Source organism: Phyllobates terribilis, unplaced genomic scaffold (genome assembly GCF_046119375.1).
Source record: "Phyllobates terribilis strain yellow unplaced genomic scaffold, ASM4611937v1 Scaffold_2__4_contigs__length_985480577, whole genome shotgun sequence".
Classification (NCBI taxonomy): Eukaryota; Metazoa; Chordata; class Amphibia; order Anura; family Dendrobatidae; genus Phyllobates; species Phyllobates terribilis.
Genome location: NW_027362762.1, coordinates 16,175,087 through 16,194,488, shown reverse-complemented (window position 1 = coordinate 16,194,488; position 19,402 = coordinate 16,175,087). Strand labels below are relative to the sequence as shown.

Below are 19,402 nucleotides of genomic sequence, written 5' to 3'. Positions count from 1 at the left end.
GAACGTGCCGACAACTGTGAACATTTTGTTTTCTTTTTATCGTGAAGCAAAAAAACAAATAGGACAAAATAACTGAAATCTTCAGTGTGCATAACTATTCACCCCCTAAAGTCAGTACTTTGTGAAGCCTCCTTTTCCGGCAATTACAGCTGCAGTCGCTTTGGATAAGTCTCTATGAGCTTTCCACGTCTGGCCACTGGGATTTCTGCCAGTTCCTCAAGACAAAACTGCTCCAGCTCCTTCAGGTCCGATGTTTCCTCTGGTGAACAGCGATCTTCACGTCTGACCACAGATTTTCCATAGGATTAAGGTCTGGGCTGTGACTCGGCCGCTCCAGAACATTTACACGTTTCCCCTTACACCACTCCAGTGTTGCTTTAGCAGTAGCTTTCGGTTATTATCTTGTTGGAAGGTGAACCTTCGTCCCAGTTTCACATCACTGACAAACAGGTTTTGCGTAAGAATATTCCTGTATTTCGCACCATCGATCTTCCACTCGACTCGGCCCATTCTCCCTGTCCCCGCTGCCGAAAAACATCCCCACATCAGGATGTTGCCACCACCATGTTTTACTGTGGGGATGGTGTTCTTGGGGTGATGAGCTATGTTGGTTTGGCACCAGACATAGTGTTTACCTTGATGGCCAAAAAGTTCAGTTTTGGTCTTCTGACCACATCACCTTCCTCCATACATTTGAGGTTCACATGTCTTTTGGCAAACTCTAAATGAGCTTTATAATTTTTGTGTGTAGGCTTTTTTCTGCCCACTCTTCCATAAAGGCCACCTCTATGGAGTGTACGGCTTGTTGTGGTCGTATGGATAGATACTCCACTCTCTGCTGGGAACTCTGCTGCTCCTTCAGAGATACCTTAGGTCTCTGTGCTGTCTCTCTGATTAATGCCCTCTTTGTCCGGGCTGAGTTTTGGTGGCGCCCTCTCTTGGCAGGTTTGTTGTGGTACCATGTTCTTTCCACCCTCTGTCTGCGCGGTGTTTGGTTGGAAATCCCCTCGGTCTGCGCGGTGTTTGGCTGGAGATCCCCTCGGTCTGCGCGGTGTTTGGCTGGAGATCCCCTCGGTCTGCGCGGTGTTTGGTTAGTGGAGATCCCCCTCGGTCTGCGCGGTGTTTGGTTAGTGGAGATCCCCCTCGGTCTGCGCGGTGTTTGGTGGCTGGAGATCCCCTCCGGTCTGTGCGCTGTTTAGTTAGTGGAGATCCCCTCTGGTCTGCGCGCTGTTTGGTTGTCTGAGATCCCCTTCCGCTCTGCGCGCCCCTTGGTTGGAGGAGATCCCCCTCGGTCTGCGCGCCGCTTGGTTGGAGGAGATCCCCTTCCGGTCTGCGCGCCGCTTGGTTGGAGGAGATCCCCTTCCGGTCTGCGCGCCGTTTGGTTGGAGGAGATCCCCTTCCGGTCAGCGCGCACAGCTTGGTTGTCGGAGATCCCCTTCCGGTCTGCGTGCCGTTTGGTTGTCGGAGATCCCCCTCGGTCTGTGCGCCGTTTGGTTGTCGGAGATCCCCCTCGGTCGGCGCGCCGTTTGGTTGTCGGACATCCCCCTCGGTCTGCGCGCCGTTTGGTTGTCGGACATCCCCCTCGGTCTGCGCGCCGTTTGGTTGTCGGACATCCCCCTCGGTCTGCGCGCCGTTTGGTTGGAGGAGATCCCCTTCCGGTCTGCGCGCCGTTTGGTTGGAGGAGATCCCCTTCCGGTCTGCGCGCCGTTTGGTTGGAGGAGATCCCCCTCGGTCTGCGCGCCGCTTGGTTGGAGGAGATCCCCTTCCGGTCTGCGCGCCGTTTGGTTGGAGGAGATCCCCTTCCGGTCAGCGCGCGCAGCTTGGTTGTCGGAGATCCCCTTCCGGTCTGCGCGCCGTTTGGTTGTCGGAGATCCCCCTCGGTCTGCGCGCCGTTTGGTTGTCGGAGATCCCCCTCGGTCTTTGCGCCGTTTGGTTGTCGGAGATCCCCCTCGGTCTGCGTGCCGTTTGGTTGTCGGAGATCCCCCTCGGTCTGCGCGCCGTTTGGTTGTCGGAGATCCCCCTCGGTCTGTGCGCCGTTTGGTTGTCGGAGATCCCCCTCGGTCTGTGCGCCGTTTGGTTGTCGGAGATCCCCCTCGGTCTGCGCGCCGTTTGGTTGTCGGAGATCCCCCTCGGTCTGCGCGCCGTTTGGTTGTCGGAGATCCCCCTCGGTCTGCGCGCCGTTTGGTTGTCGGAGATCCCCCTCGGTCTGCGCACCGCTTGGTTAGCGGAGCCTCTTGTTAATGGTGTTGCAGCCCCGGTGGCCTTTCAGTAAAGTGTATACAGATTGCACACAGTCCTGCCACTAAGCTTGGGACTAATGGAGGGAATTGTTTGCACCAGAAAGGTTTAGGAAAGGGGTGAATAGATAAGCACAGGCCCATGTGTAGTTATTGATCCTGGTAATTTATGCTGATATTTTTCACGTTTTCACCTTTGACCATTTAGCGCTGATGCAGCACACATCAGATTACAGGAATATCTACACAGGTTGTAATGTAACAAGGCGCGGGGGGGGTGAATACTTTTGTATGCCACTGTATATTCAGCTGATAACACAGGATCCACCATTCACAATAGGTGATGTCACAGCTCACCTCCTCCTCCTCCTGTACAAGAACTAATTTATACTGTATATGTGTTATCAGTCATTGTACAGGAGGAGGAGGAGGTGAGCTGTGACATCACCTATTGTGAATGGTGGATCCTGTGTGTAATAAAAAAAAATAAATAAATAAAACTCCCGCAGAGATCAGTGTGAAAAAAAAAAAAATCACAGGATTATTAATTTTGTTTTTTTAATAATAAAAAAAAAGCTATTTTTTTTTTCTAAACAATTGGTCAGTCCCTGTTCACATTCCCTTTTAACACATGCAGATAGTGAGATGGAGCCGTGATTAATAGCTGCAGCTGAAAAATCTGCTGGTGTGAACACAGGTTAAGGATTCCAGCTTTAATATACAACTGATCAGTGATTATAGATCTACAGATGAAAGGAGCGGTGCGGAGGGTCTGGGGGTTACCAGGGCCCGGGGTGCACCAGATGACGGTGGTTGATTACAAAGTCCAAATATTTAAAAACTAACGTTACCATAAACGCTCATGTAACAAGAACCGAATCATGGCAGTGTGACATCCCGGCACCGGGCCGTGGCGCTCTCGGGTGACATCCCGGGGCCTGGCCGTGGCGCTCTCGGGTGACATCCCGGCGCCGGGCCGTGGCGCTCTCGGGTGACATCCCGGGGCCGGGCCGTGGCGCTCTCGGGTGACATCCCGGCGCCGGGCCGTGGCGCTCTCGGGTGACATCCCGGCGCCGGGCCGTGGCGCTCTCGGGTGACATCACAGCGGTCTATGCAGATTCTCCATAAACTTTGTATAGAACTTTTCTGAAAAGCAGAAGAAACTTCTTATTATCTAATGTCCCACGCCAGGGGAGGGCCGGTATGAGCAGCCCAGCACCCACCCTACAGCCCAGCCCCCACGTGGTTAGTCACCTGTATCCGGCTGAATGTGTCCGTTCCGCATGAGAAAATCCAGGACAACCAGAGCGCAGTTGGGTTTGAACTCCTGGGTGGCGATGGCGTCTGTCACCTGCGGGGGCGACATGACCGGTCAGATGGGCACAGTCCACGCTCTGACACGGAGGGGCCATCGTGTACCCACCTTGTCCAGGGGCCACAGATAGAACTCCTGCACCTCTCCGTCCCCTACACGAGGCTGGAAGGACTCGGGAACCTCCAGATCAAACACAAACTGGCACTCCAGGTACAGGGCATCGTCCTGCTGATAGGCATAGCTGTGCGGGCAGAGCCACAGTCAATCACATGGTGACCACACACGCTACAGTCATACCCGGAGGGAATCAGGCCCTAGAAATAGTGTACATATGATGGCACATAGTGCAGGGAGGGGGATGTGCCAAGATTAATGCGGACCACCTAGGTCGGAAACGGTAAGTCAAACATCCCGTGACTACGACCAGCATAAAAAAGACAAAAAACAACTGAGCTGTGGGCACCGCCATGGGGACGGGCGTCTATAGCTGGAGTATGTGGGCACCGCCATGGGGACGGGCGTCTGGAGCTGCAGTACGTGTGCACTGCCGTGGGGACGGGCGTCTATAGCTGCAGTATGTGGGCACTGCCGTGGGGACGGGCGTCTATAGCTGCAGTATGTGGGCACTGCCGTGGGGACGGGCGTCTATAGCTGCAGTATGTGGGCACCGCCGTGGGGACGGGCGTCTATAGCTGCAGTATGTGGGCACCACCATGGGGACGGGCGTCTATAGCTGCAGTATGTGGGCACCGCCGTGGGGACGGGCGTCTATAGCTGCAGTATGTGGGCACTGCCGTGGGGACGGGCGTCTATAGCTGCAGTATGTGGGCACTGCCGTGGGGACGGGCGTCTGGAGCTGCAGTATGTGGGCACTGTCATGGGGAAGGGCGTCTATAGCAGCAGTATGTGGGCACTGCCGTGGGGACGGGCGTCTGGAGCTGCAGTACGTGTGCACTGCCGTGGGGACGGGCGTCTGGAGCTGCAGTATGTGGGCACTGCCGTGGGGACGGGCGTCTGTAGCTGCAGTATGTGGGCACTGCCGTGGGGACGGGCGTCTGTAGCTGCAGTATGTGGGCACTGCCGTGGGGACGGGCGTCTGTAGCTGCAGTATGTGGGCACTGCCGTGGGGACGGGCGTCTGTAGCTGCAGTATGTGGGCACTGCCGTGGGGACGGGCGTCTGTAGCTGCAGTACGTGTGCACTGCCGTGGGGACGGGCGTCTGTAGCTGCAGTATGTGGGCACTGCCGTGGGGACGGGAGTCTATAGCTGCACTATGTGGGCACTGCCGTGGGGACGGGCGTCTATAGCGGCAGTATGTGGGCACTGCCGTGGGGACGGGCGTCTGGAGCTGCAGTACGTGGGCACTGCCGTGGGGACGGGCGTCTGGAGCTGCAGTATGTGGGCACTGCCATGGGGAAGGGCGTCTATAGCAGCAGTATGTGGGCACTGCCGTGGGGACGGGCGTCTGGAGCTGCAGTACGTGGGCACTGCTGTGGGGACGGGCGTCTGGAGCTGCAGTACGTGGGCACTGCCGTGGGGACGGGCGTCTGGAGCTGCAGTATGTGGGCACTGCCGTGGGGACGGGCGTCTATAGCTGCAGTATGTGGGCACTGCCGTGGGGACGGGAGTCTATAGCTGCAGTATGTGGGCACTGCCGTGGGGACGGGCGTCTGGAGCTGCAGTATGTGGGCACTGCCATGGGGAAGGGCGTCTATAGCAGCAGTATGTGGGCACTGCCGTGGGGACGGGCGTCTGGAGCTGCAGTACGTGTGCACTGCCGTGGGGACGGGCGTCTGTAGCTGCAGTATGTGGGCACTGCCGTGGGGACGGGCGTCTGGAGCTGCAGTACGTGTGCACTGCCGTGGGGACGGGCGTCTGTAGCTGCAGTATGTGGGCACTGCCGTGGGGACGGGCGTCTGTAGCTGCAGTACGTGTGCACTGCCGTGGGGACGGGCGTCTGTAGCTGCAGTATGTGGGCACTGCCGTGGGGACGGGCGTCTGTAGCTGCAGTATGTGGGCACTGCCGTGGGGACGGGCGTCTGTAGCTGCAGTATGTGGGCACTGCCGTGGGGACGGGCGTCTGTAGCTGCAGTATGTGGGCACTGCCGTGGGGACGGGCGTCTATAGCTGCAGTATGTGGGCACTGCCGTGGGGACTGGCGTCTATAGCAGCAGTATGTGGGCACTGCCGTGGGGACGGGCGTCTATAGCAGCAGTATGTGGGCACTGCCATGGGGACGGGCGTCTGGAGCTGCAGTATGTGGGCACTGCCATGGGGAAGGGCGTCTGGAGCTGCATTATGTGGGCACTGGCGCAGGGGCTGACATGAAGAATACCACACAAAGTACCAGTGAGCATAAGGTTATGGCGCCCACTAGAGGTGGATATTGTGTGTAAAAGCCCTGATCTCAGCATGGGTACAATGTGGCATCCATCCTCACAATCATCCGCCAGAGCTCACCTGACAGTCCCGGCAGGTCTGGCTGTGGATGCAAGGGATTCTGGGATACACGCCTCCTCCGTACACTCCTTCAGAAGGGTCTCCCACACCCCGGACCCCGCAGAGATTCCACCGGCCGCCTGTACAAGGCACAATCATCAGTCACCCAGGGCAGGTTGCCCACTGCAGCCATTTCTGGCCAGGGTTCCCCTTTATAACTGATATAAAGCCCCTCACCAGATGGTCCAGCTTTCCAGGGTAGTTGGGTTTGGTCAGTGACCGCCGAGCGATCCACATAAAGATATCGGCTCCTCTGCGCAGAAAGCCGTTCACATGGACCCCGTAGCGGGGGACCCCCAGGAGGGCTGCAACAAGGGGAGGGCGATAATGACATAAATACCACAAAACATACAGACATCAGCGACTGATAGACTGCAAGCTCCTGGGCCCACAGTAAGGTCACAGGACTCACGTGTCGCTGCTCGCTCCATGCTGAGAAGAGGAGGATCCGCGAATAAACCCTTCACATCGTAGAGCTGCGGGCGACAAGAGGAAACCGCCATGTCAGCCCTGTACACCTGCATTATATGCGTGCATGGCAGCGGCTGGAGGGATGGTGGGGGATCGCAGGCGGCATAGTGGGGGGATCGCAGGCGGCATAGTGGGGGGATCGCAGGCAGCATGGGGGGGGGGTTGGGTAGCAGCCGGCATGGTGGAAAATGCAGGTGGGATCTGTGTGACTCGCAGGCGGGATTGGTGGGGGATCGCAGGCGGGATTGGTGGGGGATCGCAGGCGGGATTGGTGGGGGATCGGTGGGACTCGCAGGCGGGATTGGTGGGGGATCGCAGGCGGGATTGGTGGGGGATCGCAGGCGGGATTGGTGGGGGATCGGTGGGACTCGCAGGCGGGATTGGTGGGGGACTGGTGGGGGATTGCAGGCGGAATTGGTGGGGGATCGGTGGGACTCGCAGGCGGGATTGGTGGGGGATCGGTGGGACTGGTGGGGGATTGCAGGCGCAATTGGTGGGGGATCGGTGGGACTGGTGGGGGATCGGTGGGACTCGCAGGTGGGACTGGGACTGATGGGGGAATCGCAGCCGGGTTTGGTGGGGGATGGGTGGATGAAATCGTATGCAACACGGATCTGCAGATGACGAAGAAAAGCAAGCTGGAGAAACCCCCCGCACTGCTTCCAGCCCAGTCTACCGGCACGGACGTTATTAACCCCTTCCTGACATGACCAATTTCTATTTTTTCCGTTTTTTACTTTCCTCCTAACAAGAGCGGGACACGTTTTACTTGGGAATGATCACGGACATTTTCCCACATCAAATTATTTTCCCATTTTCCAGTACATTACGTGCGGTGAAAATAGAAAAAAAAACCAAAAACACACTTCTGGCGGTGACGAGGTGCGATGTGATCCTCCTCATCACTGCGATTCCGGCGATACCAAACGTGTCCAGATTTTTCTTTATTATTTTTAGTGGTGAAAACAAAACAAAAAAAATAATTAAATAAACCTATATGTCCATTTTTTGACTGTCGCCCTTTTCCCTAGACCCTTCTTTCGGTGGACGGAGCTGTGGGGTGATAGTTTTGTGGGGTGAGACGGCGTTTTTACGGGTAAGGGATAGGACATTTTAATCGCTTCTTACTGTTTTTATTTGCAGCAAAAAAATAAATAAAAAACTGATTTTTTTTTGAGCCCTGAATTTTGTTCTTCCTCCGGTGTTTATCCATCAGGTTAATTCATTTTTTATTTTAATAGATTGGACTTTTATGGACTAGAAGATGGTAATATACAGTGAAGGAAATAAGTATTTGACCCCTTGCTGTTTTTGTAAGTTTTCCCACTGAACAGTCTATAATTTTAAGGTCAGGTTAATTTTAACATTGAGAGATAGAATATCCCCAAAAAAATCAAGAAAATCACATTGTATAAATTAGATAAATGTATTTGCATTTTGCAGTGAGAAATAAGTATTTGATCCCTCTGGCAAACAACACTTAGTACTTGGTGGTAAAACCCTTGTTGGCAGCACAGCAGTCAGACGTTGTTTGTAGTTGATGATGAGGGTTGCGCACATGTCAGGAGGAGTTTTGGTCCACTCCTCTTTGCAGATCATCTCTAAATCATTCAGATTTTGAGGCTGTCGCTTGGCAACTCGGAGATTCAACTCCCTCCATAAGTTTTCTATGGGATTAAGGTCTGGAGACTGGCTAGGCCACTCCATCACCTTAATGTGTTTCTTTTTGAGCCACTTCTTTGTTGCCTTGGCTGTATGTTTTGGGTCATTGTCTTGCTGGAAGACCCAGCCATGACCCATTTTTAATGTCCTGGAGGTCACTCAGGATTTTACGGTACATGGCTCCATCCATTCTCCCATTGATGCGGTGAAGTAGTCCTGTGCCCTTAGCAGAGAAACACCCCCAAAACATAATGTTTCCACCTCCATGCTTGACAGTGGGGATGGTGTTCTTTGGGCCATAGGCATCATTTCTCAGACTCCAAACACGGCGAGTTGAGTTAATGCCAAAGAGCTCAATTTTTGTCTCATCTGACCACAACACCTTCTCCCAATAACTCACAGAATCATCCCGGTGTTCATTGGCAAACTTCAGACGGGCCTGCACATGTGCCTGCTTGAGCAGGGGGACCTTGCGGGCACTGCAGGATTTTAAACCTTTAAGGCGTAATGTGTTACCAATGGTTTTCTCGGTGACTGTGGTCCCAGCTGCCTTGAGATCATTAACAAGTTCCCCCTGTGTAGTTTTAGGCTGATCTCTCACCTTCCTCATGATCAAGGATACCCCACGAGGTGAGATTTTGCATGGTGCCCCAGATTGATATCGATTGACAGTCATTTTGTATTTCTTCCATTTTCTTACTATTGCACCAACAGTTGTCTCCTTCTCACCCAGCGTCTTACTTATGGTTTTGTAGCCCATTCCAGCTTTGTGCAGGTCTATGATCTTGTCCCTGACATCCTTAGAAAGCTCTTTGGTCTTGCCCATGTTGTAGAGGTTAGAGCCTGACTGATTAATGGAGTCTGTGGACAGGAGTCTTTTATACAGGTGACTATGTAAGACAGCGGTCTATAATGCAGGTAACGAGTTGATTAGTAGCGTCTAACTGGTCTGTAGGAGCCAGAACTCATAATGGTTTGTAGGGGATCAAATACTTATTTCTCACTGCAAAATGCAAATAAATTTCTCATTTATACAATGCGATTTTCTTGATTTTTTTGGGGATATTCTGTCTCTCAATGTTAAAATTAACCTTCCCTTAAAATTATAGACTGTTCCTGTCTTTGTCAGTGGGCAAACTTACAAAACCAGCAAGGGATCAAATACTTCTTTCCTTCACTGTACGTGTATTTATTTAATATCTTATATATTTTTAGAGGTAAAAGGAGTGAGGTTTTGAATTAGTTTTTTTTGTTACTGCCTCTGTTAGTCTCTGTAGGGAGCTTGAATCTACGATCGTCGGACCATCAGACTATTCGCGGTAATACTTCGGTATTGCTGTATGAGGAAGAAATCTGTCTCCTTTGAAGGTCTCGCGCGGCCGCCGGGAGGCTGAACACTAGGAGATAAGTGTCGGTGCGGCTGGTGGGCTTTACCGCTCCTCAGACAAGAGGCAGCACAAGTAGGAAGGCAACCAAAAAACAACTGGCGAGACCCGAATGGGAGGTAGAAAAATCACAGACCGGACAGCAGGAGCAGGACAGGGTGGGATCTGTGTCCCCCAACGTGTTCAACCAGGAAGGAATGTCACGGCAAATGCAAAAATCCAAATTTTCTTGTTAGTATTATTGGGACAACAGGACACGGTGAGGGGGGGCAACACTCCAGAGTGGTCCCCACGAAAAAGGACAATAAGTGATTGAGCGGCACAGAGATCGGACAGCGGCTGACAGCCCAGGAGGCCTCCCCCCCACGCCCGACAGCCCAGGAGGCCTCCCCCCGCGCCCGACAGCCCACGAGGCCTCCCCCCCACGCCCGACAGCCCACGAGGCCTCCCCCCCCACGCCCGACAGCCCACGAGGCCTCCCCCCCACGCCCGACAGCCCACGAGGCCTCCCCCCCACGCCCGACAGCCCACGAGGCCTCCCCCCGCGCCCGACAGCCCAAGAGGCCTCCCCCCGCGCCCGACAGCCCAGGAGGCCTCCCCCCGCGCCCGACAGCCCAGGAAGCCTCCCCCCCACGCCCGACAGCCCAGGAGGCCTCCCCCCCACGCCCGACAGCCCAGGAGGCCTCCCCCCGCGCCCGACAGCCCAGGAGGTTTCTCCCCCCACGACATTACAGTAATGACTCTATATAATAGATCCCTCTGCGTGTAACGACTCTATATAATAGATCCCTCTGCGTGTAATGACTCTATATAATAGATCCCTCTGCGTGTAATGACTCTATATAATAGATCCCTGTGTGTAATGACTCTATATAATAGATCCCTCTGTGTGTAATGACTCTATATAATATATCACTGTGTGTAATGACTCTATACAATAGATCCCTCTGTGTGTAATGACTCTATACAATAGATCCCTCTGTGTGTAATGACTCTATACAATAGATCCCTCTGTGTGTAATGACTCTATATAATAGATCCCTCTGTGTGTAATGACTCTATATAATAGATCCCTCTGTGTGTAATGACTCTATATAATAGATCCCTCTGTGTGTAATGACTCTATATAATAGATCCCTCTGTGTGTAATGACTCTATATAATAGATCCCTCTGTGTGTAATGACTCTATATAATAGATCCCTCTGTGTGTAATGACTCTATATAATAGATCCCTCTGTGTGTAATGACTCTATATAATAGATCCCTCTGTGTGTAATGACTCTATATAATAGATCCCTCTGTGTGTAATGACTCTATATAATAGATCCCTCTGTGTGTAATGACTCTATATAATAGACCGCTCTGTGTGTAATGACTCTATATAATAGACCCCTCTGTGTGTAATGACTCTATATAATAGATCCCTCTGTGTGTAATGACTCTATAGAATAGATCCCTCTGTGTGTAATGACTCTATAGAATAGATCCCTCTGTGTGTAATGACTCTATAGAATAGATCCCTCTGTGTGTAATGACTCTATAGAATAGATCCCTCTGTGTGTAATGACTCTATAGAATAGATCCCTCTGTGTGTAATGACTCTATAGAATAGATCCCTCTGTGTGTAATGACTCTATAGAATAGATCCCTCTGTGTGTAATGACTCTATAGAATAGATCCCTCTGTGTGTAATGACTCTATAGAATAGATCCCTCTGCGTGTAATGACTCTATAGAATAGATCCCTCTGCGTGTAATGACTCTATAGAATAGATCCCTCTGCGTGTAATGACTCTATATAATAGATCCCTCTGCGTGTAATGACTCTATATAATAGATCCCTCTGCGTGTAATGACTCTATATAATAGATCCCTCTGTGTGTAATGACTCTATATAATAGATCCCTCTGTGTGTAATGACTCTATAGAATAGATCCCTCTGTGTGTAATGACTCTATAGAATAGATCCCTCTGTGTGTAATGACTCTATAGAATAGATCCCTCTGTGTGTAATGACTCTATAGAATAGATCCCTCTGCGTGTAATGACTCTATATAATAGATCCCCCTGTGTGTAATGACTCTATAGAATAGATCCCTCTGTGTGTAATGACTCTATAGAATATAGGAGTTTCAGTCTTTGTATTGAAGAAATGAAATAAATTAACTTTTGAATGATATTCTAATTTTGTGAGAAGCGTCTGTATCACATCTTATTACAATACAGCAGTGATATCACATCTTAAAGTTTGATATTCCTGGCCTCTGCTGCTTATCCCTGGTATGTGTGATCCTGCTATCTGCACTACCCCACTCCACACTTTTCTTTACGACCAGCCTGTTTTCTCTCCGGCATCTGGATCTGCTTTGATTAACTGATTAAGAAGAGGAGTCTATATCTCTTCCCTCTGTTTCACACCTGAATCCATGTCTAAACATATATATTGTGAGTTAGTTGTCTGCATAGACTTTAGTCTGCCCCGTGCAGAATCTAAGTGTACTGCAATGAATTAGACCAGAATTGAACCACAAGGGAGTTGAAAGATACTTGATAGTCACAGTAAATAATGTTTGTGTTTGTTTTCACTATCACCCCTATAATCCTCCATTTCCTACTAACCCCCCTAATCCCTACACCTCGTAATGAACTGTTCATCTCTCCCTCCATCCTCCCCTTCCATCTCACCTCCTCCTCAGATCTGTTCCTCAACATACAATCCTTTGTCTCCAAACACAGACAGCCACCTCATGGCCTCTCCTGCTCCCACCTACTAACACTTTCTCTGCTCCTCACTGCTGGGGATATCTGGTGAATCCTGGTCCTCCTCACCACATCCCCACAGTCACTTCCACCTCCTATCCACGATGTATCACAACTTTTCGCAACCTTTATAACCTTATACCCATCCGCCCAGCCTTCGCTTCCCCTGTCCCACTAACCAGAGCTCTCTGGAACGCTCGCGCCGTCTGCAACAAACTTTCCTACATACATAATCTTTTCAATATTAACAAACTTTCCTTCCTCGCCATCACCAAACTCTAGCTCACCCCCTCTGACACGGCCTCTCCAGCTGCACTTTTGTACTGTGGATTCCACCTTTCCCACACCACCTGCCCCAGCAGCAAGCATGGTGGAGGAGTTGGTTTTTTCATGTCAGTTAACTGCTCCTTCACCCCAATTCCACTCCCACCTTCCATTACTCTCCCCTCTTTTGAGGTGCACTCTGTGCGCATCTACTCCCCCTCCAACTGGCAAAGCAAACCTACTTCTCATCTCACATCCTCCCTGTCTCACAGTCCTAAACAGCTTTTCAACACTTTCAATTCTCTCCTCCACCCCCAGCACCTCCTCCCTCTACACTCATCTCAGCTGAAGATTATGCCTCATTCTTCAAGCCGAAGATTGACAACATCAGACAAAGCTTTGGCCTACAACCCCCACAGCCCCTCCTCATAACTACTCAGCCCTCCTCCTCCAAAACCAGCTTCTCCACCATTACAGAAGATCAACTTTCCTCTATACTATTAAGATCACATCTCACCACCTGTGCACTCGACCCAATCTCATCCCGCCTCATCCCAAACCTCACCACAGTCTTCATTCCAACCATAACCCATCTCTTCAACCTGTCACTAACAACTGGTGTCTTCCCCTCATGCTTCAAACATGCCTCGATCACACCCATCCTCAAAAAGCCCTCCCTTGACCCATCCTCTGTGTCTAGCTATCGCCCCATATCACTTCTCCCCTATGACTCAAAACTACTGGAACAACATGTCCATCTTGAACTGTCCTCCCACCTCTCCTCCTACTCCCTCTTCGATCGCCTACAATCTGGCTTCCAACCGCATCACTCCACTGAAACTGCCCTGACCAAAGTCACCAACGACCTACTAACCACCAAAGCCAAGCAGCAATACTCTGTCGTCCTCCTCCTCCTAGATCTGACATCAGCTTTTGACACAGTGGACCATTCCCTCTTACTACAGACTCTCTCATCTCTCGGCATCACAGACTTGGCTCTATCTTGGATCTCCTCATACCTAACAGACCGGACAATCAGCGTCTCCCACTCACACACCACCTCCTCATCTCGCCCCCTGTCGGTGTCCCCCAAGGTTCAGTCCTAGGACCCCTGCTCTTCTCCATCTACACCTTCGGCCTGGGACAGCTCATAGAGTCTCACCTCTATGCTGATGACACACAGATCTACCTCTCTGGACCCGATATCTCCTCCCTACTAACCAAAATGTGTCCACCATCTCATCCTTCTCTGCTAGATTTTGTGAGAGCAGGAGTTATACTTTATCTATCCTGACTCCATTTTGATTTTTGTACATGCATCTTCTGCTTACTAGAATAGACTTTGAGTCAGTATGTGGGTGTGACATAAGGGGTCCGAGATATGGGGTCCCTCAGGAATGTCTTTGTCAAAAGACTCAGAGAAAATATAAGGAAGAAACAATCTTCCTTCACTGGCTCCCCACTGCTCAGAGACTCCAGTTCAAAACTCTAACCATGGCATACTAAGCCATCCACAACCTGTCTCCTCCATACATCTGTGACCTAGTCTCCCGGTACATACCTGCACGCAGCCTCTGATCCTCACAAGATCTCCTTCTCTACTCCCCTCTTATCTCCTCCTCCCACAACCGTATACAAGATTTCTCCCGTGCTTCCCCCCTACTCTGGAACTCTCTACCCCAACACATCAGACTCTCGCCGACCGTGGAAACCTTCAAAAGGAGCCTGAAGACCCACCTCTTCCGACAAGCCTACAACCTGCAGTAACCACCGCTCCACCACACCGCTGCACGACCAGCTCTACCCTCACCTACTGTATCCTCACCCATCCCTTGTAGACTGTGAGCCCTCGCGGGCAGGGTCCTCGCTCCACCATACCGCAGCACGACCAGCTCTACCCTCACCTACTGTAGCCTCACCCTTCCCTTGTAGACTGTGAGCCCTCGCGGGCAGGGTCCTCGCTCCACCATACCGCTGCATGACCAGCTCTACCCTCACCTACTGTATCCTCACCCATCCCTTGTAGACTGTGAGCCCTCGCGGGCAGGGACCTCGCTCCACCATACCGCTGCACGACCAGCCCTACCCTCACCTACTGTATCCTCACCCATCCCCTGTAGACTGTGAGCCCTCGCGGGCAGGGTCCTCGCTCCACCATACCACTGCACGACCAGCTCTACCCTCACCTACTGTATCCTCACCCATCCCTTGTAGACTGTGAGCCCTCGCGGGCAGGGTCCTCTCTCCACCATACCACTGCACGACCAGCTCTACCCTCACCTACTGTATCCTCACACATCCTCTGTAGACTGTGAGCCCTCGCGGGCAGGGTCATCACTCCACCATACCGCTGCACGATCAGCTCTACCCTCACCTACTGTATCCTCACCCATCCCTTGTAGACTGTGAGCCCTCGCGGGCAGGGTCCTCGCTCCACCATACCGCTGCACGACCAGCTCTACCCTCACCTACTGTATCCTCACCCATCCCTTGTAGATTGTGAGCCCTCGCGGGCAGGGTCCTCGCTCCACCATACCACTGCACGACCAGCTCTACCCTCACCTACTGTACCCTCACCCATCCCCTGTAGACTGTGAGCCCTCGCGGGCAGGGTCCTCGCTCCACCATACCGCTGCACGACCAGCTCTACCCTCACCTACTGTATGCTCACCCATCCCCTGTAGACTGTGAGCCCTCGCGGGCAGGGTCATCGCTCCACCATACCGCTGCACGATCAGCTCTACCCTCACCTACTGTATCCTCCCCCATCCCTTGTAGACTGTGAGCCCTCGCGGGCAGGGTCATCGCTCCACCATACCGCTGCACGATCAGCTCTACCCTCACCTACTGTATCCTCACCCATCCCTTGTAGACTGTGAGCCCTCGCGGGCAGGGTCCTCGCTCCACCATACCACTGCACGACCAGCTCTACCCTCACCTACTGTATCCTCACCCATCCCTTGTAGACTGTGAGCCCTCGCGGGCAGGGTCCTCGCTCCACCATACCGCTCCATGACCAGCTCTACCCTCACCTACTGTATCCTCACCCATCCCTTGTAGACTGTGAGCCCTCGCGGGCAGGGTCCTCGCTCCACCATACCGCTGCACGACCAGCTCTACCCTCACCTACTGTATCCTCATCCATCCCTTGTAGACTGTGAGCCCTCGCGGGCAGGGTCCTCGCTCCACCATACCACTGCACGACCAGCTCTGCCCTCACCTACTGTATCCTCATCCATCCCCTGTAGATTGTGAGCCCTCGCGGGCAGGGTCCTCGCTCCACCATACCGCTGCACGACCAGCTCTACCCTCACCTACTGTATCCTCACCCATCCCTTGTAGATTGTGAGCCCTCGCGGGCAGGGTCCTCGCTCCTCCTGGACCAGTCGCTGTCACATTGTGTTCAAGATTATTGTAATTGTTTCTGCTATGTATACCCCTTTTTCACATGTAAAGCGTCATGGAATAAATGGCGCTATAATAATATTCGTGCTCTCTCACCTCATTCCTCCATTCCTGGAGACAGTGGAGGCCGTCCCGTCCTCGCAGATCCTCCATCACCTCCTGCACCGCCCTCGTCCGCTCCTGGGGGCAGCGCAGTCGGTCGCTCAGCTCCAGTCGGGCTCTAGAGTCTTTATACAGTGTGAACACGTCAGAACTCTGTGCCAGGATCTGAGCCACCGGCGGCGTCACCCACCCGACCCGCTGCCCGAGGACACAGAACGGGAGACAAGCTGCGGAATCAGAACAGGACGTCCGTGATCAGAGCCGCTCACAAAAGAGTTGTACACACAACATGCCACCCTACCTGCACGCTGCAAATTGTTCAGCTTCAGCACCAGCTCCAGAACCCGCTCAGACCACGCGACGGCCGCCATAACTGTGCAGGAGAAGACAGTCCACTCCACCTGCAGAAGGAGACCCCTGAATGACACACAGTCCACTCCACCTGCAGAAGGAGACCCCTGAATGACACACAGTCCACTCCACCTGCAGGAGGAGACCCCTGAATGACACACAGTCCACTCCACCTGCAGGAGGAGACCCCTGAATGACACACAGTCCACTCCACCTGCAGGAGGAGACCCCTGAATGACACACAGTCCACTCCACCTGCAGGAGGAGACCCCTGAATGACACACAGTCCACTCCACCTGCAGAAGGAGACCCCTGAATGACACACAGTCCACTCCACCTGCAGAAGGAGACCCCTGAATGACACACAGTCCACTCCACCTGCAGAAGGAGACCCCTGAATGACACACAGTCCACTCCACCTGCAGGAGGAGACCCCTGAATGACACACAGTCCACTCCACCTACAGGAGGAGACCCCTGAATGACACACAGTCCACTCCACCTGCAGGAGGAGACCCCTGAATGACACACAGTCCACTCCACCTGCAGGAGGAGACCCCTGAATGACACACAGTCCACTCCACCTGCAGGAGGAGACCCCTGAATGACACACAGTCCACTCCACCTGCAGGAGGAGACCCCTGAATGACACACAGTCCACTCCACCTGCAGGAGGAGACCCCTGAATGACACACAGTCCACTCCACCTGCAGGAGGAGACCCCTGAATGACACACAGTCCACTCCACCTGCAGGAGGAGACCCCTGAATGACACACAGTCCACTCCACCTGCAGAAGGAGACCCCTGAATGACACACAGTCCACTCCACCTGCAGAAGGAGACCCCTGAATGACACACAGTCCACTCCACCTACAGGAGGAGACCCCTGAATGACACACAGTCCACTCCACCTGCAGGAGGAGACCCCTGAATGACACACAGTCCACTCCACCTACAGGAGGAGACCCCTGAATGACACACAGTCCACTCCACCTGCAGGAGGAGACCCCTGAATAACACACAGTCCACTCCACCTGCAGGAGGAGACCCCTGAATGACACACAGTCCACTCCACCTGCAGGAGGAGACCCCTGAATGACACACAGTCCACTCCACCTGCAGGAGGAGACCCCTGAATGACACACAGTCCACTCCACCTGCAGGAGGAGACCCCTGAATAACACACAGTCCACTCCACCTGCAGGAGGAGACCCCTGAATAACACACAGTCCACTCCACCTGTACAAGTCACTGATAACTACAGTCTGTTGCAACTGATAATAAAGAAACAGCAGAACCTGGAGGAAGATGCAATACAGTCCGCTCCAACAGAAGGAAGAGGAGACACCGCAGCTCACTCCTCCTGTGGCTGCCCCAGAGTGACAGCTCAGAAGTCTCAGCAGCACATGGTCGTATGGGGCGAGTGTTATTATAAGTAGGAGGGAGGAGCTAATCACAGGGTGAAGGATGATTGGTGCAAATATCATAACCAGGAAACGTCTCCAGGACCCGGCAGCGGCCATCATTGTGGAGACCAAGATTAGCAATGGCAGAACACAGCCATCTCCAGCCTGTGTGATACTGACTGCTGAGCCGTGTATCTAATCCTATCCTGTGTGATACTGTCTGCTGAGCCGTGTATCTAATCTTATCCTGTGTGATACTGTCTGCTGAGCCGTGTATCTAATCCTATCCTGTGTGATACTGACTGCTGAGCCGTGTATCTAATCCTCTCCTGTGTGATACTGTCTGCTGAGCTGTGTATCTAATCCTATCCTGTGTGATACTGTCTGCAGAGATGTGTATCTAATCCTCTCCTGTGTGATACTGTCTGCTGAGCTGTGTATCTAATCCTCTCCTGTGTGATACTGTCTGCTGAGCTGTGTATCTAATCCTCTCCTGTGTGATACTGTCTGCTGAGCTGTGTATCTAATCCTCTCCTGTGTGATACTGACTGCTGAGCCGTGTATCTAATCCTCTCCTGTGTGATACTGTCTGCTGAGCTGTGTATCTAATCCTCTCCTGTGTGATACTGTCTGCTGAGCTGTGTATCTAATCCTCTCCTGTGTGATACTGTCTGCTGAGCCGTGTATCTAATCCTATCCTGTGTGATACTGTCTGCTGAGCCGTGTATCTAATCCTATCCTGTGTGATACTGTCTGCTGAGCCGTGTATCTAATCCTATCCTGTGTGATACTGTCTGCTGAACCGTGTATCTAATCCTCTCCTGTGTGATACTGACTGCTGAGCCGTGTATCTAATCCCATCCTGTGTGATACTGACTGCTGAGCCGTGTATCTAATCCCATCCTGTGTGATACTGTCTGCTGAGCTGTGTATCTAATCCTCTCCTGTGTGATACTGTCTGCTGAGCCGTGTATCTAATCCCATCCTGTGTGATACTGTTCGCTGAGCCATGTATCCAATCCTATCCTGTGTGATACTGACTGCTGAGCCGTGTGTCTAATCCTATCCTGTGTGATACTGTCTGCTGAGCTGTGTATCTAATCCTCTCCTGTGTGATACTGTCTGCTGAGCTGTGTATCTAATCCTCTCCTGTGTGATACTGTCTGCTGAGCTGTGTATCTAATCCTCTCCTGTGTGATACTGTCTGCTGAGCTGTGTATCTAATCCTCTCCTGTGTGATACTGTCTGCTGAGCTGTGTATCTAATCCTCTCCTGTGTGATACTGTCTGCTGAGCCGTGTATCTAATCCTATCCTGTGTGATACTGTCTGCTGAGCAGTGTATCTAATCCTATCCTGTGTGATACTCTCTGCTGAGCCGTGTATCTAATCCTATCCTGTGTGATACTATCTGCTGAGCCGTGTATCTAATCCTATCCTGTGTGATACTGACTGCTGAGCCGTGTATCTAATCCTATCCTGTGTGATACTGTCTGCTGAGCCGTGTATCTAATCCTATCCTGTGTGATACTGTCTGCTGAGCCGTG

At 52.5% G+C, this 19,402-nt stretch overlaps 1 protein-coding gene across 1 annotated transcript; it reads right to left on the bottom strand.

The window, feature by feature from the left end:
* Positions 1–2,842: 2,842 nt before the first annotated feature.
* Positions 2,843–17,875, bottom strand: LOC141248948 (uncharacterized). Its single transcript, XM_073669504.1, has 9 exons — positions 17,750–17,875; positions 16,402–16,501; positions 16,095–16,327; positions 6,464–6,527; positions 6,229–6,356; positions 6,013–6,131; positions 3,661–3,793; positions 3,492–3,588; positions 2,843–3,383 (listed from the first exon to the last, which is right to left on the bottom strand). Exons 2-9 carry the CDS (start codon positions 16,469–16,471, stop codon positions 3,337–3,339), a joined length of 891 nt encoding a protein of 296 aa, XP_073525605.1. The 5' UTR covers positions 16,472–16,501; positions 17,750–17,875; the 3' UTR covers positions 2,843–3,336.
* Between the last annotated feature and the right edge of the window lie 1,527 nt (positions 17,876–19,402).

What these genes read in the sequence shown, in the direction of transcription:
- LOC141248948 (XM_073669504.1), bottom strand. Translation starts at nt 16,471, where the DNA reads ATGGCGGCCGTCGCGTGGTCTGAGCGGGTTCTGGAGCTGGTGCTGAAG. An exon ending in CTGGAAAGCTGGACCATCTG is followed by an intron (nt 6,132 to 6,228) that starts GTGAGGGGCTTT and finishes TGCCTTGTACAG; the next exon opens with GCGGCCGGTGGAATCTCTGC. An exon ending in AGACCTGCCGGGACTGTCAG is followed by an intron (nt 3,794 to 6,012) that starts GTGAGCTCTGGC and finishes CTGCCCGCACAG; the next exon opens with CTATGCCTATCAGCAGGACG.